Here is an 18,522-nt window from a genome sequence, read left to right as displayed (position 1 = left end):
ATTTCTCCCGGGCTTTGGTTGCCTGGGTGTTGTGTTTTTCATGCCAGCAAGTCTGATGTAAATATAGACCACCGCTAGTGTTTAAACCCCTTCTTCTCACTGCAGTGCAGGGGCTCTACACTCTTGCTTTTCTTCCTGTAAATGTTGGGAACTGTTTGGGGTGGGGGGAAAGCCAATCTTTGCCAAGATCAAGGGCAAATTATTGGTATGATCTCGCTAATTAGACATAATTATAGTCAGACGTGGGCAGATTAGCAGAAGTTGCAAACTTGCATAGGAGTCACCTGTTTGCTATAAATCTGTAGACTCTTGGGATTTTTGGGAATGCACTGGAAAGTGTTACTTTTTAAATTATTGTCAGTAAATTTGTCCAGTCTGGGCCTGATTAAGGTTTTTGATAGAGCGAAGTGTGAATACAGCACTAGAGCTTCAGAGTTTAAGTATTTATCACACTACACAAATATGTAGATATTTTTTTTTTATAAGCTGAAAAAATGACTGAACAATCAGCGCTCTATTCTTTCGTGAACTCTAGGTGTAGAAAACTTCTAGGAAGATCAGGTGCTTTTTGAATCAGCTTTTTCTTTTAGGCATTTCTCATCCAGAATAGATCTGGACCCTGCTTTAGGGCAGGTAGCATACGGGAAGCCTCTGTGCTTCTTATTCACTCCAGAGGCCTTTATGTCTTGTGTGTGCTGATGAATCACCTGAACGTTGGATGTGTGGGCTGGATCTTGACTCTGAGCTTTTGTTCAGCAGCAGTAAATCTTCCCTCAGCCTGACAGTTTAGCCGGGCCTGCTTTAATCCCCATATGCCAGAATCACACTGTCAACAAGTCTCTCCAATTACCAGTGCCTGCTTTGATACTCTATGTGACATCAGTGGGGAAAAACAGCTTGGGAAAGAATTTCAATCATTTATTATTTTGTGTGTTCAGTAATGCCTGACGCTTAAGGGGTTTACATATTGTTCCTTCTCCCACAGGCCTCCCCATCAGCACCTATGCCAAGTTCTGCCACCGGAAGCTGCAGAAGGTTGCAATCACCGGTGGCAAAAAGGTACGCTAGAAGAATAAAAAGAGCTATCAAGGTGTTTCAGTTCCACATGATAAAAGTTCAGGCATATCAGTTTTAAAGGTCTGATGTGAATCATCTTAGATAGCGTCACAGAGAGAAACATAATTACAGGTATGCCTACAGTCACAGGTATAGACATAAACACAGACCCAGTCATTGTAGCACAGCTGCAGACACAACCATCATTAGTATCACGGCCCCTGATATACCCAGGTTGTAAATCCTCCCCCTGTGCTTCCTTCTCACCCTCCAGGGTCTACGTAAGCCCACTTTGGAGGAGATCGACCACAGCAGACGGGCTATTGTCACTCCCTCCCTTTTCGGCAGTTCTCTGGAGGAGGTGATGGAGCGGCAGAGTGAACTCTTCCCAGACAGGAAACTGCCCTGGGTGCAGGTTCAGCTTTCCCAGTACGTTCTCGCTCTGGGCGGAGCTCAGACAGAGGGCATCTTCAGGTAAGACAGACCCAACTCAGTCAATGACATGCCTCAACTCGAGCAGCAACTGTGCAGTGTTGAAAATTAGAAGGGGATCTTATGTACCAATGTGCACACTGTGTTGTATGTATAGTGCATCTAAACGTATGTGTGTGGTCTCCTTTAGCCACGTATTTCTCAGCGCTCTCTCCTTGAGCACAGTACACAGAACAGACAGCAGAAAAAACACTCCCAGGACAAGCACTGTTTTGATTTGATACTTCATGATATGTGTTTACATTACAGCTTAAGCCTACAAGCACGTGGGAGCTTCACAGCCGAGTGTTTGTGTAGGGTTTTCTCCAGCAAAATGCAATCCTGTAGCATCTTGACTTGTTTAGAAAACGTTTGCTTTTTACTAAACATACTTTACGCAGATCTCTCTCTGTGAAACATCTACATAGGGAAATTCCTGAGGAGGGTGTTGTTTGGTTATATTGCTTATTCTGTTTTTGTGTTGTTTCATGCAACTACAGCAAACAAAGCAAGAGTCACCAGGCCACATTTGAGGCCAACTGGGTGTGCGTGAGGAATGGGTTTTGCCACCAGGCATGAAGAATGTGCAGAGTAGAAGTAGAGGTCCCTCTTGTGGCTGTTGGTTGTAACTGTAGGGTTGCTTTTTATCCACAGGGTTCCTGGAGATATTGATGAAGTAAATGCACTGAAGCTCCAAGTAGACCAGTGGAGGATTCCAGAGAACCTCTCTGACCCCAATGTTCCTGGTGAGCACTGATTTTTAAATTTGAAGTATTTGATTGTGTTCTTCTTGAAGTTTTTCTTTATTAAAATAAAATCTCTTGTCATGTCTCGTTCAGCCTCTCTGATGAAGCTATGGTATCGGGAGCTGGAAGAACCCCTCATCCCCATGAACTTCTACAAGCAGTGCGTCACTAACTGCGATGACCCAGTGGCAGCCATTGCCGTGGTGCAATCTCTGCCTGAGCTCAACCGGCTCGTTCTCTGCTACTTCATCCACTTCCTGCAGGTAACCAATAAGCTGACAGATTCATAATCTTGTCACGCAGGGTCCTTAGTCATGGTGTAATAAGTCAACACCATTGTGATTATATATACACATGTTTTGTTCAAAACAAAAGATCAGTTAAAACTGAACTTTACACTAATAACAAAACTCGGGGGGGAAACGTCACATAAACATTTAAGAGTGGTTACAGTTGTCTGTAAGTGAAAGCACCACTCATTCAAAAAGAGCTGCAATGCAGAAGTAAAAGGAACAAAACAAAAACAATGATGAATCAAAAACTAGAATGAACACAAAGTATTGACTTAAAAGGTGTAGGATGACTTAATTGAGCCGTCTTACAGAGCACTTTGTCATGAGCAGACCTTTTTAATGTAGTCCACCAGATTAAAAAACAAGACAAAAGAATAAATTCTTGAACAGTGTTAATCATACCTAGTGTTTGTTTACTGTCCTAATAGTAAACTTTTTTATTATTTACAGTGAATTACACATTCTTAATCAAGTTTGCTTGTCCTTGATCATACATTTAAAAACAAATATTCCTCTTAGTTCAATGCTACACATTTACAAGTTGCTGAATCCTATCTCAGCTGTAGGGCGAGAGGCAGGGTACACCCTGAACAGGTCACCAGTCTATCACAGGGCTAATAGAAAAAGACCCACTTTGGAATAACCAGTTAGCAAAACAGAGTGTTGGTAAACTCTTAAAAATCTCATTGATTCATTTATAAAGTAATTATATTATAAAACTGTTGAGCATTTGACCTTTTTAAATAATTGAATATGACTCATGCATAAGTGACTGTAGGTTTAAGTTCAGACAGTTCACACACCTCCTGATTGCTTTTCCTCTCCTTCCTTCACTTTTATCTCCAGGTATTCGCTCAGCCATCCAATGTCGCAATTACCAAGATGGATGTGAACAACCTGGCCATGGTGATGGCTCCCAACTGCCTCCGATGCCAGTCCGACGACCCACGGATCATCTTCGAGAACACCCGCAAGGAGATGTCCTTCCTGAGAATGCTCATCGTTCACCTGGACACCAGTTTCATTGAAGGGGTGGTGTAGAGGTTGCAAAGCACAGAGAGTACACCTCAGGGGCTGATCAGCCCTCAAACTTGTCCAGTTATACATTAGAAGCATGCAAAAATACTGTCTCTCTGTTCAGACCGCACTGGAAACTGTTGAGGTGAGATATTAAACTTCTTACAACACAAGGAGTGCGAAAACCGCTTTAGCTGGGACTTTGAGCCCTTGTGCTCTCCTGCTTTCTTACTGAAAGACGAACACACCACCTTAGGATTCACTGATTTTGATACTAAAATCCACAGTGACTGCTTACAAGTGGTTCACTTTAATGACTGTATTTTCTAACCGCTGCATGTGAAGAGGTTTACCTTTATTTCTTATCTAATTGGTAGAACTATAGTTACATGGGACAACTGGGCTGTGCAAAGTACAAACTTAGTTTCAGAAATTCCTTACTTGCACAAAAAAAACACAAGGCAGCAGTGTTAACGCTCTGCCTTTTTTTTCTCCTCTCCCCACCCCTCTGGTTGATTTTATTCAAGCGTGTGTGCGTGTGTGATTGTCAGCGTGTGAACAAAAGGCACAGCCTTCTATTATGTACAGAAAATTGAACATATGAAACGTAAAAGAGATCTTGTAATGGTGTCTTGTTAATAAGCTTGCCTGTGCTGTTTTGAGTAGTCGTACTGATAGCCGGTCTCCTCGTATTTAATTTTACGAGGCATATAAAGCCACTCCACCGCAATTATTCTGATAGACTACAGAGGCTTCATTTCAAAGCACAAACTAGAGGGATGTGCAGAAAGCTCTTGATAATGGATGGTGGCAATTTTCTAAGCAAATAAACATGGAACTACTTTGATTTTTCCAAATTCAAACGATTGCCTAAGCCAGGCGGGAGTGTTAATTCTAATTACAGCTCACGCTGTAACAACGTGGGAGTCTGGTTATTCAACTGATAATACACTCTCTATTATCTGTAAGATAAATTTCAATTGGAATCAAGTTCTCTTGTGTTTGTGGTCCCTATGTTATGCTTTTTTTTTTGGCTCAGGTCTTACTATAAAACGGGTGTTCGATGTGAGAACTGTACATGGCCTCTCTTTTTCTCTCTCTCACAGACTGAAAATTTGATTAACCTAACACAAGCCTCCTTCGCTGAATATTGATTTAACTGTCAAGTGCTATGAGAATGTAAACTGAGCTTTTTTGTGCCCCTCTTTAAGGCTTTGTCGATGTAAATATTTTACATGTAAAATAGTAGTAACTTCCTGTAAGTGTATTCTAATGGTCTGGGTTATGGTTGAGCTTAACTGTTGCTGTAAAAGAGCAATAAAAAAACTTTTGTGTTGTAATTAACTGATCATTTTTCTGCTGTAACCGCTCATCTTACGAACATAGGAATGATTCAAACCACTTTCCTTGTACATGCGTGTATGTGTGTTGGCATACTTTCTCATCGTAATAAGGAATGATTGTCCATGAATAAAGATTTGTTCAAAATTACTGTTGGATTCCCTAGTGTGTGCAATTTATTTGTATTTTGATTTTTTTTGGTTTGGGGCAGTTTGCCTTTATTCTGGTAATAATAGTTTGTAAAAAAGCGTGGAAGAACACCAAGTAACAAAGTCCTCTGATACCTCTGTGCAGTGGCTTAAAACTGTACAGTTCAGCCTGTATTAAAGGGTTTCTTGAGAGGTTATGATAAATCACTAATTTTCAATCCAATCCTTTACCTGACCATTTTCAAAGGAATGTTTTTGTTGTTTGTTAACAATGTCCCATGAATCATTCACAGGGGTCACGACTCTGTGATATTTTCTTGGGCCGTTATCACCATGTGGGTGGCTGTGGCTCAGGAGGTAGAGCAGGTCATCTGCTAATCAGGAAGTTGTTGGTTTGATCACTAGGTGCTCCAGTCTGAGTGCCCAAGTGTCCTTGGGCAAAATACAAAAGCAGAGTGCTTTCATTGGAGTGTGAAAGTTGCACAGAAAGCACTTAAATGTTAAGTGAGTCCTCAAGCACAGTAATTCAAGAATGGACTAAGCTTTTCAACTAGGCTACCACAAGCTAAAAACAGTAACACAAAAACAGCTGTAACGCTCACAAGAATGGAACAAATGGACCACAGGTCCTCAGACTGCATGGACGGGTCACCAAACCTTCACACTTATTTATAGAATTCTTCATTCAACAATTTGCAATAGACCAACTTCTGCATATCACACACACACGAGAGTGTGAGTGGATGTTTTCATGTAAGTGGAAACAAATCTATCAGTCCTGTTAATCTTTTTATTCTAAACATAATTTTAATACATAGATAATTTTTAGGACCTTGGCTAAAAGAGTTCAGTCTGTGCTGAAGAATCATGGTGATCATACCAAATATTGACTCTCAAGCCCATTAGACTTTTACGTACTCAGTTTTTGCCTTATATACAGATTTTCTGTTTATGTTTCTTCATTTCAATAAATTACTGCACCTATTTTTATTTTCTAATTGTTTTTTCTTTTGTATAGACTAACATTTTATAATAAAATATTTTCTAATATTAAAATGTTGAGCGTTTTTTTAATTTGATTTAAGGGATTAAACAATGTTTAACTACTAAAGTATACATTGATACATCAGTTCAATGTAATTATATTGTTGCAGTTTAAAATGTTAATGAATCTAACTCTCAAAAGCAGAAGTAATACGCCTTGACGTTTCGCAATCAGCCAGTCTGTCTTGCAGTGTGTTACACAATCACACCCAGAGAATGAGAATCCATTTTTCCTGTTTGTCCTTAGACTCACAAGGGAAAGCGTTAACAATCAGATATACCGGATTCCCTCCCCCCGACACACACACATATACACACAAACACACACTTCTCCACAACTGTCATTGCCTTCACTGTACATGTTCAAATATTTGTCATTTTTATGTTCATCACTACACAAACTTCACTCTGCTTCATCGGTCATTCTGGTGCAAAGCTGCCAGAGCAGCATAAACATTAAAGCCAGATAATAGGAGCTCTGGGCTTTGCCTTTGGGACTCGAACAAGTAAAAGAAAAGAGATCCAGGCGAACACTCGTGTCCCCTGGGCATAGTCAGGGACTGAAAGCATCACTATTCTAAGATCAAACCAACAACTTATTTAGGAAACATTAAATACAATTTAACATTATACAAGGAACAGCTGTACTAAAAAGCCATTGAAATTCAGATTTTTTTTGTGCTTGTATTTATGCCTGTGCCTGTATTTAGACTTTATTACGGATTTATACCGCATGTGACTTACATTTCTGATTTCATTTACTGCTTTTACATTTTTGTACATATTCATAATTATTACAGTTTATAATAGATAAAGTTTGGCAAATTGCAGGTTATTAAATATTTAATATTTATCTATACATACGCAATGAAACAGACTGTATTAGATGAGACGTCCTATTGATATTCACAAGGGCTTTGGTCCGTTTAATGCGCATGCGCATCGCAGAAGCACACTGCCCGCGCCGGTGGTGAATGCAACGGGGAGAAATTTAACTGCGTGGTCTTGAGCTGATAGGCGGAGCCGGCGGTTCCTGTGCTTTTAAGCAGTTACACAGCAGATTATACATCGAACCGGACAAATAGAGACTGGTAAACAGGTAAGAAGCTTGAATATCCTCACTTTGCATTCGACAGATTTAAATTCCCAGTAATATCGTGACCGAGGCCCGGTTGGTGGGTGCATCAACAGCGGTATGGTGCCGCATGTCGGCTTTTTGAGTTCAAAACAAACGTGACGAAGTAGGTAATAAAATGTTATACGAGTACATATCGGTTTTGTATTTGTTATATAGCAGGTGTGCTTTCAGGTCCTACGGTCTTTGTTACTCTGTGCTTTGAAATGTCTGTGGCTGTTTAGTTGGATAAGTTTATACTCGGCATTTCCACGCCGCGCGCACACACAGCCAGAAAAGTATGAAAAAGTAGGCCTTCCAGCGAGGCCGCGAACGGCTCTGTGAACGACAGCTGCTCGCCCAATCAAATGTAAGCGTCCCGCCTCCACAGCGCTTGTTCGACGAGTGTTATTTGTCAAAGGGTCTGACGTAGGTGTCAGTTACTTTCGCGCTCCGCCCTCCGGTTATAAAACACTGGACAATAACGCGTCTATAGTGGTAGAAGTGGTCAACAAAAGGAAATCTGGGAAATGTCGAGTCCTGTTAGTGTTTTTTCTCTTCAGCTTTTCCCCCTTTTATTAAATTAGATAGAAAATGGCGGTTGAACGCTGTTAAATGTATTGGGTGGGCCGGTGGTAAAATACTATATGGGGTTCCGTTTTCCTCCGCATATTACAATGCGAAATGTGCTACTCCACACATAGTCTTAGCGGATAATTTTGAGATTAAAGTAATTTTTATCACCTGTTTCATGTGCCCTGATTGTGGCATCTTACGTCTCTTGTGCGTCTTCTGTGTCCGTGTCACTGCCGTCTGTGTAGCTCTCTGCACGCCAATAAACACCCGATTTGATCTTAAATCCAGTATTTTTGCCGAGCAGACTATTGCTCGCCTCTTAATGTAGCGGGAATACCCTACGTGCAACCATAATGGTCTTTACCATTGTCTCCCATTGTGTCTATACGTGAAGTCGACTGACCAAAAAAACACGTGGGCAGGGTAGTGTGAAGATATCCGGTTTGTAGGTTGCGCTGAAATCCGGAGTTACTCCCGACAGTCTCCGCTATGGTGAACCGATTAGGCTCCGTCGTGGACAAAAGTAAGATGCTGTGGTGCATGGTGTGAATTTTTAGTTGTTTAAATAAAAGGCACCGGCATGTCAGTCTGTCCTGTGTACGTACGCATGACAAAAGAAGCGATGTTATCGGGAGGATTTCGGTCTATTCCTCTGCTCGACTCCAACGACCCTCATTATTTTTTATTTGTATTTTTGTTATAGCTGAAATAGCGATCATCGGTGTTATTCTTTATCTGACAACGGCAGTTTAAGCAGAATGTGCTGTTAAATCAATCCCGTGTTAGCTCGGTGCAGAAATGTCTTCCTGCTGTAGTGGTGAATGCCTACAGTGAGCACATTATCTTTGTCATTCTTAAACCGTCTTTCGATGTGGTTGATAAGGATACACTGAAATCGCACTGTGATAAATTTGATTAAAACCGCTTAGGAGCCTGTGTGAGGACATTTGATTATTTTTTAAAGACTCCTATTCTTTGAGGTAGTGTTTGCTGAACATCTGGTACTGGCTACATATTCACCACCATTTGAGGGGCATGGCTCACCTTACTATACCAGTATTTAATCTCTGCACACTGTGCCACACCATGTAACAACATTTGTAATCTGTAGCTTGTATAAGCCTACAGTGGTAGTATTTTTCCCTTGCTGGACAGGGTTATTGTTCTTCTGGCACAAAGGGGGTGTCTTAGATTGGTATTCAGATTTAAAGAGTGATTTATTTTTCCAGTCACTTGGTGAAATATTTAGGAAAGACCACAGGCACACACAGAGTTGACTGCATTATTATCTGTAAAGACCTTGACGGTCGTGTGTGTGTGCACATGTGTATTGTGTCCCTTGTTCGGCACAATTTATGTCTCTTAGTTGCAAAACAGAGGTCATATGAGTGCAGATTCTTTTAATGGTTAATGTGTGTGTGTGTGTGCGCATACAGGAAGGGTGCCTTGATGTGGGCAGTATGAGTAAGACGCCCCCTAACAGAAGAGGGATAACATTTGAGGTGGGAGCTCAGCTTGAGGCTAGAGACAGCCTCAAAAACTGGTGAGTCATGGCCTCACTCATTCCTCTCTCATCCATTTTACTGTTCACTTCCCCCTCACACCTAAGTTTCCATTCCTTGTTTATTTTCGGGCCTGTATTACAGTAACCGTAATGTTTGATGAGTGTCCTCAAGGTGTCCCTTAAGCTGTGAAAATCATGTAAAAACATGTTAAATTCTATTTAAAGGAATTATCCTTGTAAATGTGTGATAAGACTACATCATTAGAATACTGCCATTGCAAAGCTAAGTGGGAGGAGCCTTTTAAAATATGAATGTCTTTTATAATAGACCTGCACTCCTTCTGACACAGTTATGTATAAATGCAGTTGATATTGTATACAACAGTTTAGTACTAAAGGTATCATTTAAAAATGAAAACTAACTCCACTACAGTAAGGTGTAAATGCCCAGCACACCATCCACTAAGTACAGCTGTGCCATGGTTCATTGTATTTTATGTGTTTACATTTTTAAGCTTGGTTTCATTTCTAAAGCCACCCTCATTATATGTTTGAGATAAATGATAAGTGCTTAAATCACTAGACTTGTCATTCATTCAGCCTTTCTATAAACTAGCCATTGAACTTCTTCCTGTAGGTATGCTGCCAACATTGAGAAGATTGACTATGATGATGAAAAAGTGTTGATCCATTACCGGCAGTGGAGCCACCGTTACGACGAATGGTTTGACTGGACAAGTCCCTACCTGAGACCTGTAGAGAGAATTCAGCTGAGGCGGCAGGGCCTGAATGATGATGTACCTGTAAGCTAACAGTCATGCTTGCTTTAAAGTGTGTAGCGTAGAGACATTCTGCCTTGTCTTCTTTACCCTTTGTTGCACAGTGCATTACTGCATTGAACTGGTCTTAGCGAAATGCGATTCTTGGGTTTTTGTATTTGCATAAGTTCAATGGTACTGCTGCTTTTACTTACAAGTAAAAGTGTCATTTTTAATAAAACTATAGGACCTCCAATGCAATCTTTGAAATGGTGCCAACAGTGTCACATCTTTTCCCTCCAGGCCTTTCATGTGAATGACAAAGTGTTGGCCAGCTGGTCTGACTGCCGTTTCTATCCTGCTAAGGTCATTTCGGTTAATAAAGATGGTGAGTATCACATTAAGTTAATGGGCTTAAATGAGTTTCAGTCATGGATTTGTTACTAGTTTTTAAAGTTTTGCATTTTCATTGCAAAGTAGTGTTATATGGAGTATAGTCTGAGATCTTGTACGTTTGTTTTTGGTTTCAATATGAAATCTGTGATGTCGTCTAAGTACTTTCTCTTTTGTTGGGAATGCAAAAAAAAATCTAAAATGCTAGATTTATCTGATTTCTGCATAGAGCGATTGCCTCACACACATCACATTTAAAATGATCAAATAGTTGTATGTTTTCTTCATTCTTTTCAGCATCCTACACTGTGAGGTTTTATGATGGTGTCATCCAGACAGTGAAAGGAATACATGTGAAGCCTTTTACCAGAGAGGTACCAACATGTTTTTTTTTTTCTTACAAATGATACGATATACTGTCGTGGATTCGACTACAGTTTTTAGATCTTTGTTTCTAAGCTATTTCTTTGCCCTGCTCACAGAGAGGTGGAGGGAAGTCTCGGTCTTCTGAAAGGAACATGGTTAGGAGGGCCCCAAACCGCAGAGACAGAAGGTCTCAGGAGAACGGGGGACCCAAGAACAAGCGAGCCAGACGCAGCACTTCAGACCAGGAGGAAGACAGCAACACTGAGGATGAGGAGCATGAACAGGGAATGGTAAATGATAAAAACAAGAAAACAAATGGTGAGCTAGAGGCTGTGCCCACTGTCAAAAAAGAAGAGGAAATCCCTGAGAAAGCAGACCAAATCAAGCCCAGGGATGTCGAAAAAGGGACAGGATTCAGTAATGGCGTGAGAGTCGAGGAAGACGAGAAGGAAGGTGGCGAAACGTGTCGCATCAATGGAGATGTGAAAAAGGAAGAGGTGGAAATGGAACAGACTGGAGCAAAGCCATATACAGAGTCACTCAAGCCATACACAGAGTTGCCCACTCAGATGTCATCGCAAACAGAGCAGGTGTCTGTCACTATGACAACCACAGAATCCAGTGGCGATGTGGAGCAGAAACCAAATGTCCAATCAGAAAGTGTTCAGGCTGCAGTGGATGTGCCGCCTCCTCAGCCTGTGAAACGTAAGTGTTAACGCACTAAATGAAGTCATTTAGCAGAAATGCCATTGGCTCTCTAGTGTTTTGGAAAGCATGTGAGCGCACTTTGAAGAGTTCCTTTCATTTATCTTTTAACAGCGGTAAGGAAGCAGGGTTTCCACAACCCCAACAGATTCAGCAGAGAACCATGTGAGTACATTTTAACATTTTTGAGTCAAGCACTGCAATTTCTCACACTCTTTAAAAAAACAAGAAGAGCTTTATTTACACCTTGCACTTCTTTTGTTCTGTTTCAGTGTATCGAGTTATCAAAAACCAACCTCCTCCTGTCCTGTCCATCAATCTTGATCACAACCCGTTCAAGTGCAGCGCTCCTGGCTGCACAAAATCATTCCGTAAAGCCAAGCTGCTGCATTACCACATGAAATATTACCATGGCGAGGAACAGCCCCCAGAGGCAGACCGCAGCCCCACAAGGAGCGTCCAGACTAGGGCCTCTGAGAAACAGTCTAGTGCCACTGGTTTGGATGGCACAAAGAGAAGGCGCACCATTTCTGCATCCATGCGTAAGTTATTCTTCAGTTTGTCATTTGTTCCAGATAAAGTGACAGAGAAAGAGTTTTTAATAAATAAACTGGGTCACTGCGTCGCTTTTTCAATAGTAGAATCTGAAATGCTGAGTCACGGCTTGCTGTTATTTTAAATCACATACTTCAGAATTGAGGCCAAGTGATAAATATATGCACATCCAGCATTGCTTTGAGATCAGGCACCTTGGCTCATAAATTCCTTGTGATTTTTTTCCCTCAGAGTCTGTTGGAGTTGCCACGGCTCCGCGTGGAGAGCTGAAGGCTGCTGGCAGACGCACGTCAGCACCGCCTGCAGTCAACACTCAAGGCCATCAGCAGAGGGCACTGCTGAGGGAGAAAAGCAAAGAGAACCAGCTGGACAGGAATGGCTGTCAGCTGCAGGACAAAGACTCAGACAGGAGTTGCTTCGATATTGGTCAGTATGATGCAATGAAAATATGCTCAGAACAATTCAGCTTGTATGAGTACCAACCTGTTAGCAGTGTTTGCTGTACTCTCATGCAGCTGAACTCTTGCCCCTAGGTTCAGTAAAAGATAAACTGAAAGAAAAGCCTAAACAGAAGGACTTCCTCCGCATTAAACTCAAGAAAAAGAAGAAGAAAAAGAAGGCCAAGTCTGGTAAGAAGCAGGTGCTTGGCATATGGCTGCATCACATATCTGCTGCTCTGCATGCGCACTCACTGTGACATTGTGGGAATGGCTAGCCTGCAAAGCATCGTGCTCCATTCAGTCCTCTTGGTGTGGTGGTTGAGTCTGTGTGTGTGGGAGAAGCGTGATATTTGTCGTCTGCCTCTGTCCCTCCATAATGTCAGTCAAAAAACTCCAACATCTTGTCTCTTAAATCTATTGGTCAGCTTGATTTATTTTATTTTTTTAGATTGTTTTTAAAGTTCTTTTAGCTGGCAATACAGATGGAAAAAGCCAGATTTCATTGTGGCACTGATAATGACTGATCCGACATACAAGTCCTGCACTAGTGTTAATTCTGGGTAGCATTCACAGTGGTGTGTTTGGCATGCACACGAATGTATAGGCGGCGTTCCACTGACTAGTTATTTGACATTGTTCAGTCCTGAAATACGGGCTGCATGTTTTCCCCCCGATTGTTCTTGAGTAATGTCATTTGTCCATCATGTATGTTTGTGCCACATTTTCTCACTTCCTGATGGGCACTTGTTTTTAGCATTATTAAAGCTGACATTTTTGTTCAACATGTGCTTCCCCCCCCCCTTCCCTGTATTAACAGACTGCACAGGTAGTGAGGAGAATATTGGCATCTCAGTATTGGGTCTTCAGTCCAAATTGAATTTGCCACTCAAAACTCCCCCCTCACACAATCACAAGCCCGAGGCCTACCCCAGCAGGCCTGGATACAGCTACTCAGAGCAGATACATGTGGATGGTGGGTATTTCTGATAGTGTGCGTGTATTGAATATGTGTGGCTGTAGATGGTTTCCTCTCCCTACATTCTTCTGTTCCTTTCGGATTTAATCCATCATGCTGCAGATTTTTGTTTAGCTTGACTCATCTTTGTACATTTGATACTCATGCATGCAACAAGTCAATATAGTTGCCACATTTTAAACCCATGGTTGATTGAATCCTTTGCTGTTGTTCGCTGCCACTGCTTGCTTCATCATTTGAGCTACAAATACTAAAAAACAACAGTGATTTAAGCGGAAGTTTTATTTCGACTTAACAGGATCACCCACAAACAAATTAAATCTTAAGGTTGTGTCGTTCACTTGAAAACCCAACCGTTCGTTTTGTCCCTGTTACTGTAGACGAGGATAGTATCAGTGACTGGTCCACTGATAGCTGTGGGTGGAGTGAAGATGACTTTGATGTGGATTTGGACGTCACTACACCACCTCTGAGTGTGGACTCTGGTGCCTTAGACACCAGTGACCAAGAGATAGTGAGATGCATCTGTGAGGTGGAAGAAGAGAATGACTTCATGATTCAGGTGAGCTTGTTGTTGTTTTGTTTTTATTTTAAATCAGGCTTTATTATTTATTGCTTTTGAATCTAAGACTTTCACAGTTGTTAAATACGTTTGTCTTGTTGTTAGTGTGAAGATTGTTTGTGCTGGCAGCATGGCACCTGTATGGGATTGTTGGAAGAAAATGTTCCAGACCGTTACACTTGCTACATCTGCCGAGACCCACCAGGTAAGGGGGGAAAAATTTATTTGTTTATTTTTTTTAAAAGCAGACCTAGAATTATACTTTCCAGTGAGCACGAGGGACTGTGCAGATGTTCGCGCACAATTGTCAGCACAGAATTTACATTAGTTTAACAACTGTGCATGTGCCCCGTGTGACAGACCTCAAAGAAATATAATAAGAATCACATTGGATCTCCAGCTGCACAATAGAGTATGGTCAAAGCCTAAGACTGCATCATTTCCATCATAAAGCTTGCTCTGCTAATCTGTTAGAAATAACCATTTGCTTCTGCTGTAGTTTTTACTTCTCTCTCTCTCTATTTTGCACAGTTGAGGAGCGTATCAGGTCATTTCACTGCGTGTTATACTTGTATAACTATGTACGTGACAAATAAAAGGATCTTGAATCTTGAAAAAGTGTAACCGGCCATCTAGTGGACAATAAGAAAATGACAATGTCCAAGGAACATTGGACAATGCGAAAAATTATATTTTTAAAGTTGTTCCAAGTTCTAACATTGTGTCCCTGTGGCTCTTGTTGGATGCTAAATTGTTTAGCCAATGATCAGTAATCATTTTTATGTCATATGACTCATTTTTGTTACCCTAATTCTCATCCTCTTCCTCCTCCTTCTCCTGGTTTGAAGATGCTATCATTTCACTGTGATTCTAAATGCTTACTGGACTGTACATGATATCATTGTGTAACTTTAAATTGAGATTAGAATGTTTAGTCGTAATAACCATAGTCATGACTTTTGACATACAATATTAGCATTTTAAAAGGAATTCTGCTTCATATTATTACCTTGTTTTTTTTTTTAAGACAGAAGTTTTACACTTAGGTGTGTCGCTGTATGGCACAGTACACTTTGCTTATATAGAGTCATAAGTTCCTGGTCTTCAAAACACAGCTAAATTACAGAAACTATGAACATTGCTGGCTATTGTTTTTAGTTGGTTATTAGTGGGAACTAAACAATGTAGTCTTCTGGGGTGTTTGACTGTGTCCACGGTACAGAGCTGCATGACTGTACAGTCCTGACTTTAGCTAAAAAGAAAATGTGTGAAGAGTGTGTTAATATTGCCAAGGTGGAGGAGTAAATGATGGAAGCTGATAAAATGCTGCTAAGCTAAGACTTTAGCACACATCTGTTTAGTTGACTTGGTTTGCTTACGTTTGTGTGTTCTGTTCTTCAATCTGCCATTTATTCCCAACCAACTAGAAAAGGAGTCAGACACAGTTTAGCTTGTACAGAGAATATTGGTGGCCTAACAGTCAAAGCATATTTTTGCCGTTACAGTTAATATTTAATTGTCTCAATTTCAGGTCAGAGGCAGAGTCTACGTTACTGGTATGATCGAGAGTGGTTGACCAATGGTCACATGTATGGACTCTCGTTCCTGGAAGAAAACTACTCTCACCAAAATGCCAAGAAGATCACCACCACCCACCAGCTGCTGGGAGATGTGCACCATGTAGTGGAGATCCTCAATGGTCTTCAGCTTAAGATGAGCGTCTTACAGTGAGTACAATTATTCCCAAGACAGGATATTTCTGACCAATGCACTTCAGCTGTTATTAATGATTAATCAGTCACACATTGGATTTTTTTTCCCTGTACTTTCAGGAACAACTCTCACCCTGACCTGCAGCTATGGCGACAGCCCTGGAAGCATTTGGAGAGGTCAAGGATTGGTTCAGATTCGTGCCGGAGCAGCAATGCAATTCCATCTCCTGTGACTCCTGATGAGGACATGAACCGAGGAGAGATCTTAATGTCCAACGCTCTGGAGAAGCTTAGCCGGGCTGCTACAGCTGCCACCGCCTCTTCGTCCTGCTCCTCTTCCCCCTTTCCTTCCTTCCAAGACTCTTACATTACCAGTGAACACTGCTACCAGAAACCACGAGCATATTATCCAGCAGTGGAGCAGCGGCTGGTGGTGGAGACCCGACAGGGCTCTGAGCTGGAGGACAGCATGAGGAGCACAGAGGAGCTGCTGGAAAGGGAGCAACGCTACGGAAGCCTGCTTGAGACAGACAAGCCCAAATCAACAGGCATCAGCAACAAGGTGGGGATTTGTTATGTAATTAAACTAATTAAACTGAGAAAAGCTGCTCTTCTGTGGGGGATATATAAAAATATACTTTTGTCAGCATTTCTCAGAATAACTCACCTCATGTGAGCATTAGATCTTAACTGCACAGGTCCTTTTTGGTTTATTATATAATTTAAAATGACTCCATCATAAACTTTGCTTTTCCTCAAAGTGAATACATTTACAAATAAGTCCTTGTACAACTCTCATGTGGATTGTAAGTAAATCCTCCCATTTTTTTTTCCCTTAAAAATGTTCAGGCTTCATTGGGTGGCTCATGGTCACAGACTGAGAACAGGGACGAGGGTGTCAAGGACTCCGGAGAAGCTTCAGATAACAGCAGGCAGCATCAGCAGTGGCGGATCAACCTGCTGGATCACATAGATGCCGTCCAGGACGAGGTCTCTCACAGGATGGACTTCATTGAGAGGGAGCTAGATGGTAAGCCCTTTGACTTTAATAGCTTCTGTCCAACTAGGTCATTTAACTCACCAAACTGATTTAAAAATATGACTGATAAAATTTCACAAAGGTTCTCTGAAACAAACTCTACTTCTTGTCATCAGTGCTGGAGAGCTGGCTGGACTACACCGGGGAACTGGAGCCTCCTGAACCTCTGGCTCGTCTGCCTCAGCTCAAACACCGCATGAAACGGTTGCTGACACAGCTAAGCAAGGTGCAGCAGATCGCCCTGTACAGCTCCACATGAGGGCGTCAGAGAAGAGCAGCAGGTTCAGACGCCACACAGCCTGCAGAAGAGATGCAGTGGCTGAAGCTCACTGGTCACAGGCTGCAAAGATGACAGTATTCATGCAGGTCCAAGACTTTGTTGGTTCAGCACATTTGCTCTGATCTGACCTCTGCTGCTGTTTCTCCTTTTTTAAAAGGGTCCGTGTGGTGGAATCCAATGCCGTGCTCAGCTTGTGTCATATATGAATATTTATATGAACAATTATATGAACATGTATGAAAAGTGAGCATCTTAAATCAGGATAAAACACAAGAAGTAACCTCGTAAATGCAGGAGAAAATCCTTTAGGACCAGACTACACTTCTGTGGTTTCCATGCAACTCTAAACCTTATGAATGCCTTTTGTCTGAGCTACTGCTTGAGGTTGTCCCGTCTCTCCCAGTATGCAGTGCTTTACATGCAGAAGAAGCTTTATAAGCAAATTGCAGTTCCTGAACCTACACTCTTTGCAGCAGATTTCTGAACACATTTTCATTTTTTTTTTTTTTTAAATGGTTTTGTTTTGCATAACCTTGTCTCCCAGAGTTCAGTTGTGGTCATCTATCATGCCATAATCTGTCAAATTCTTTTGGTAAATGTGGACAGATAGAAACTTGAAGACATCTAGTATGTAATGATGCTGTATAAGCGGTCCCTACAAAAAAATCTATTTTTTTTGACCTCCTCTAGGGTTTGTTTTCCACTACACTGTGAAGTTATTTTTGTTGGGTATCAAAGGCATCTTATTTTAGCTTTACTGGCAAAAGGAAAAGTTTTGTCTAAAAGCTGTCTGCTTGTCCGTTCACCCATTTTATCAGTTTGCGTTCCTACTTTAAATTACTCCTTGGATTGTCGTTGCTATAGCACTTGACCTATGATTCACTGAAAATTGTAATGTGGACTTGTCTCTTCTTAACCTATCATCTTGTGTCAGTGACATATTACTCAGAAAACCTGTAAATGTGTTCTTTTTCCTGTATTCTGTTTATTTACAGTAAATTGTTTGTTTGTAAATATGTCATTCTTCTTTAATGAGCATATTGTATGCTACTGTACTGTGTGTCTGGTTTAGAAGCAGTGGAAATGTCCAGAACAATGCAAACAGATTTCCTGGTACATAAATAAAATATCCTTGATATTAATCGCGATGAACATGTTCTGTATGTTTTCTCATAAAAACAGAGTAATCCTCTTCTGTCTGTGTTGACTACCAGTGAAGTCGATGGTTGGATCATTCATATTTTGATGTTGATGTTTGATGTGACGGTTTTTGGCTTTTTATGGCATAGCCGATTTGAGCGGTTATATAATCGGCTTGAAAATAGAAACTGGATGGGGATTGTAATCGTGTAATCTCTCAAAATGTCAGCCGCTATCGTGAATGAAGGAATGAGAAGGAAAATGATATATTGAGCCTCAATGCTC

The 18,522-nt window shown here is 41.2% G+C and overlaps 2 protein-coding genes across 6 annotated transcripts in view; both read left to right on the top strand.

The window, feature by feature from the left end:
• Positions 1-5,074, top strand: part of arhgap46a (Rho GTPase activating protein 46a) — a 29,965-nt gene extending 24,891 nt beyond the window's left edge. For both annotated transcript variants that reach the window (XM_005746406.2, XM_013914217.1), the window contains exons 6-10: positions 986-1,059; positions 1,331-1,530; positions 2,182-2,273; positions 2,367-2,536; positions 3,413-5,074. In XM_005746406.2, the coding sequence (XP_005746463.1) occupies positions 986-1,059; positions 1,331-1,530; positions 2,182-2,273; positions 2,367-2,536; positions 3,413-3,607 (731 nt within the window). In that variant the 3' untranslated portion in view covers positions 3,608-5,074. The remainder of the gene's footprint in view (positions 1-985; positions 1,060-1,330; positions 1,531-2,181; positions 2,274-2,366; positions 2,537-3,412) is intronic.
• A 1,977-nt stretch (positions 5,075-7,051) lies between these two features.
• Positions 7,052-18,245, top strand: phf20a (PHD finger protein 20, a). 4 transcript variants are annotated; one of them, XM_005746403.2, is made up of 17 exons: positions 7,052-7,216; positions 9,244-9,350; positions 9,949-10,114; positions 10,373-10,457; positions 10,760-10,836; positions 10,945-11,533; positions 11,648-11,698; positions 11,806-12,075; positions 12,320-12,514; positions 12,622-12,717; positions 13,346-13,501; positions 13,885-14,066; positions 14,172-14,271; positions 15,598-15,793; positions 15,899-16,340; positions 16,628-16,808; positions 16,934-18,245. In XM_005746403.2, exons 2-17 carry the CDS (start codon positions 9,268-9,270, stop codon positions 17,074-17,076), a joined length of 3,012 nt encoding a protein of 1,003 aa, XP_005746460.1. In that variant the 5' UTR covers positions 7,052-7,216; positions 9,244-9,267; the 3' UTR covers positions 17,077-18,245. The 4 variants fall into 4 exon arrangements, with proteins under 4 accessions (XP_005746460.1, XP_005746459.1, XP_005746462.1 ...); XM_005746402.2 differs by lacking the exon at positions 7,052-7,216 and adding an exon at positions 7,725-7,773; XM_005746404.2 differs by lacking the exon at positions 7,052-7,216 and adding an exon at positions 7,991-8,330.
• Positions 18,246-18,522: the final 277 nt, after the last annotated feature.

Source organism: Pundamilia nyererei, unplaced genomic scaffold, assembly GCF_000239375.1.
Source record: "Pundamilia nyererei isolate P.nyererei 1_Seehausen unplaced genomic scaffold, PunNye1.0 scaffold00178, whole genome shotgun sequence".
Taxonomy (NCBI): Eukaryota; Metazoa; Chordata; class Actinopteri; order Cichliformes; family Cichlidae; genus Pundamilia; species Pundamilia nyererei.
Note: the sequence above shows the minus strand (reverse complement) of the source record. Positions and strands in the feature narration are given on the sequence as shown.

Coding starts and splice junctions, on each gene's coding strand:
- phf20a (XM_005746402.2), top strand. Junction 12,076..12,319: donor CACCATTTCTGCATCCATGC/GTAAGTTATTCT, acceptor TTTTTCCCTCAG/AGTCTGTTGGAGTTGCCACG. Junction 12,718..13,345: donor GAAAAAGAAGGCCAAGTCTG/GTAAGAAGCAGG, acceptor CTGTATTAACAG/ACTGCACAGGTAGTGAGGAG.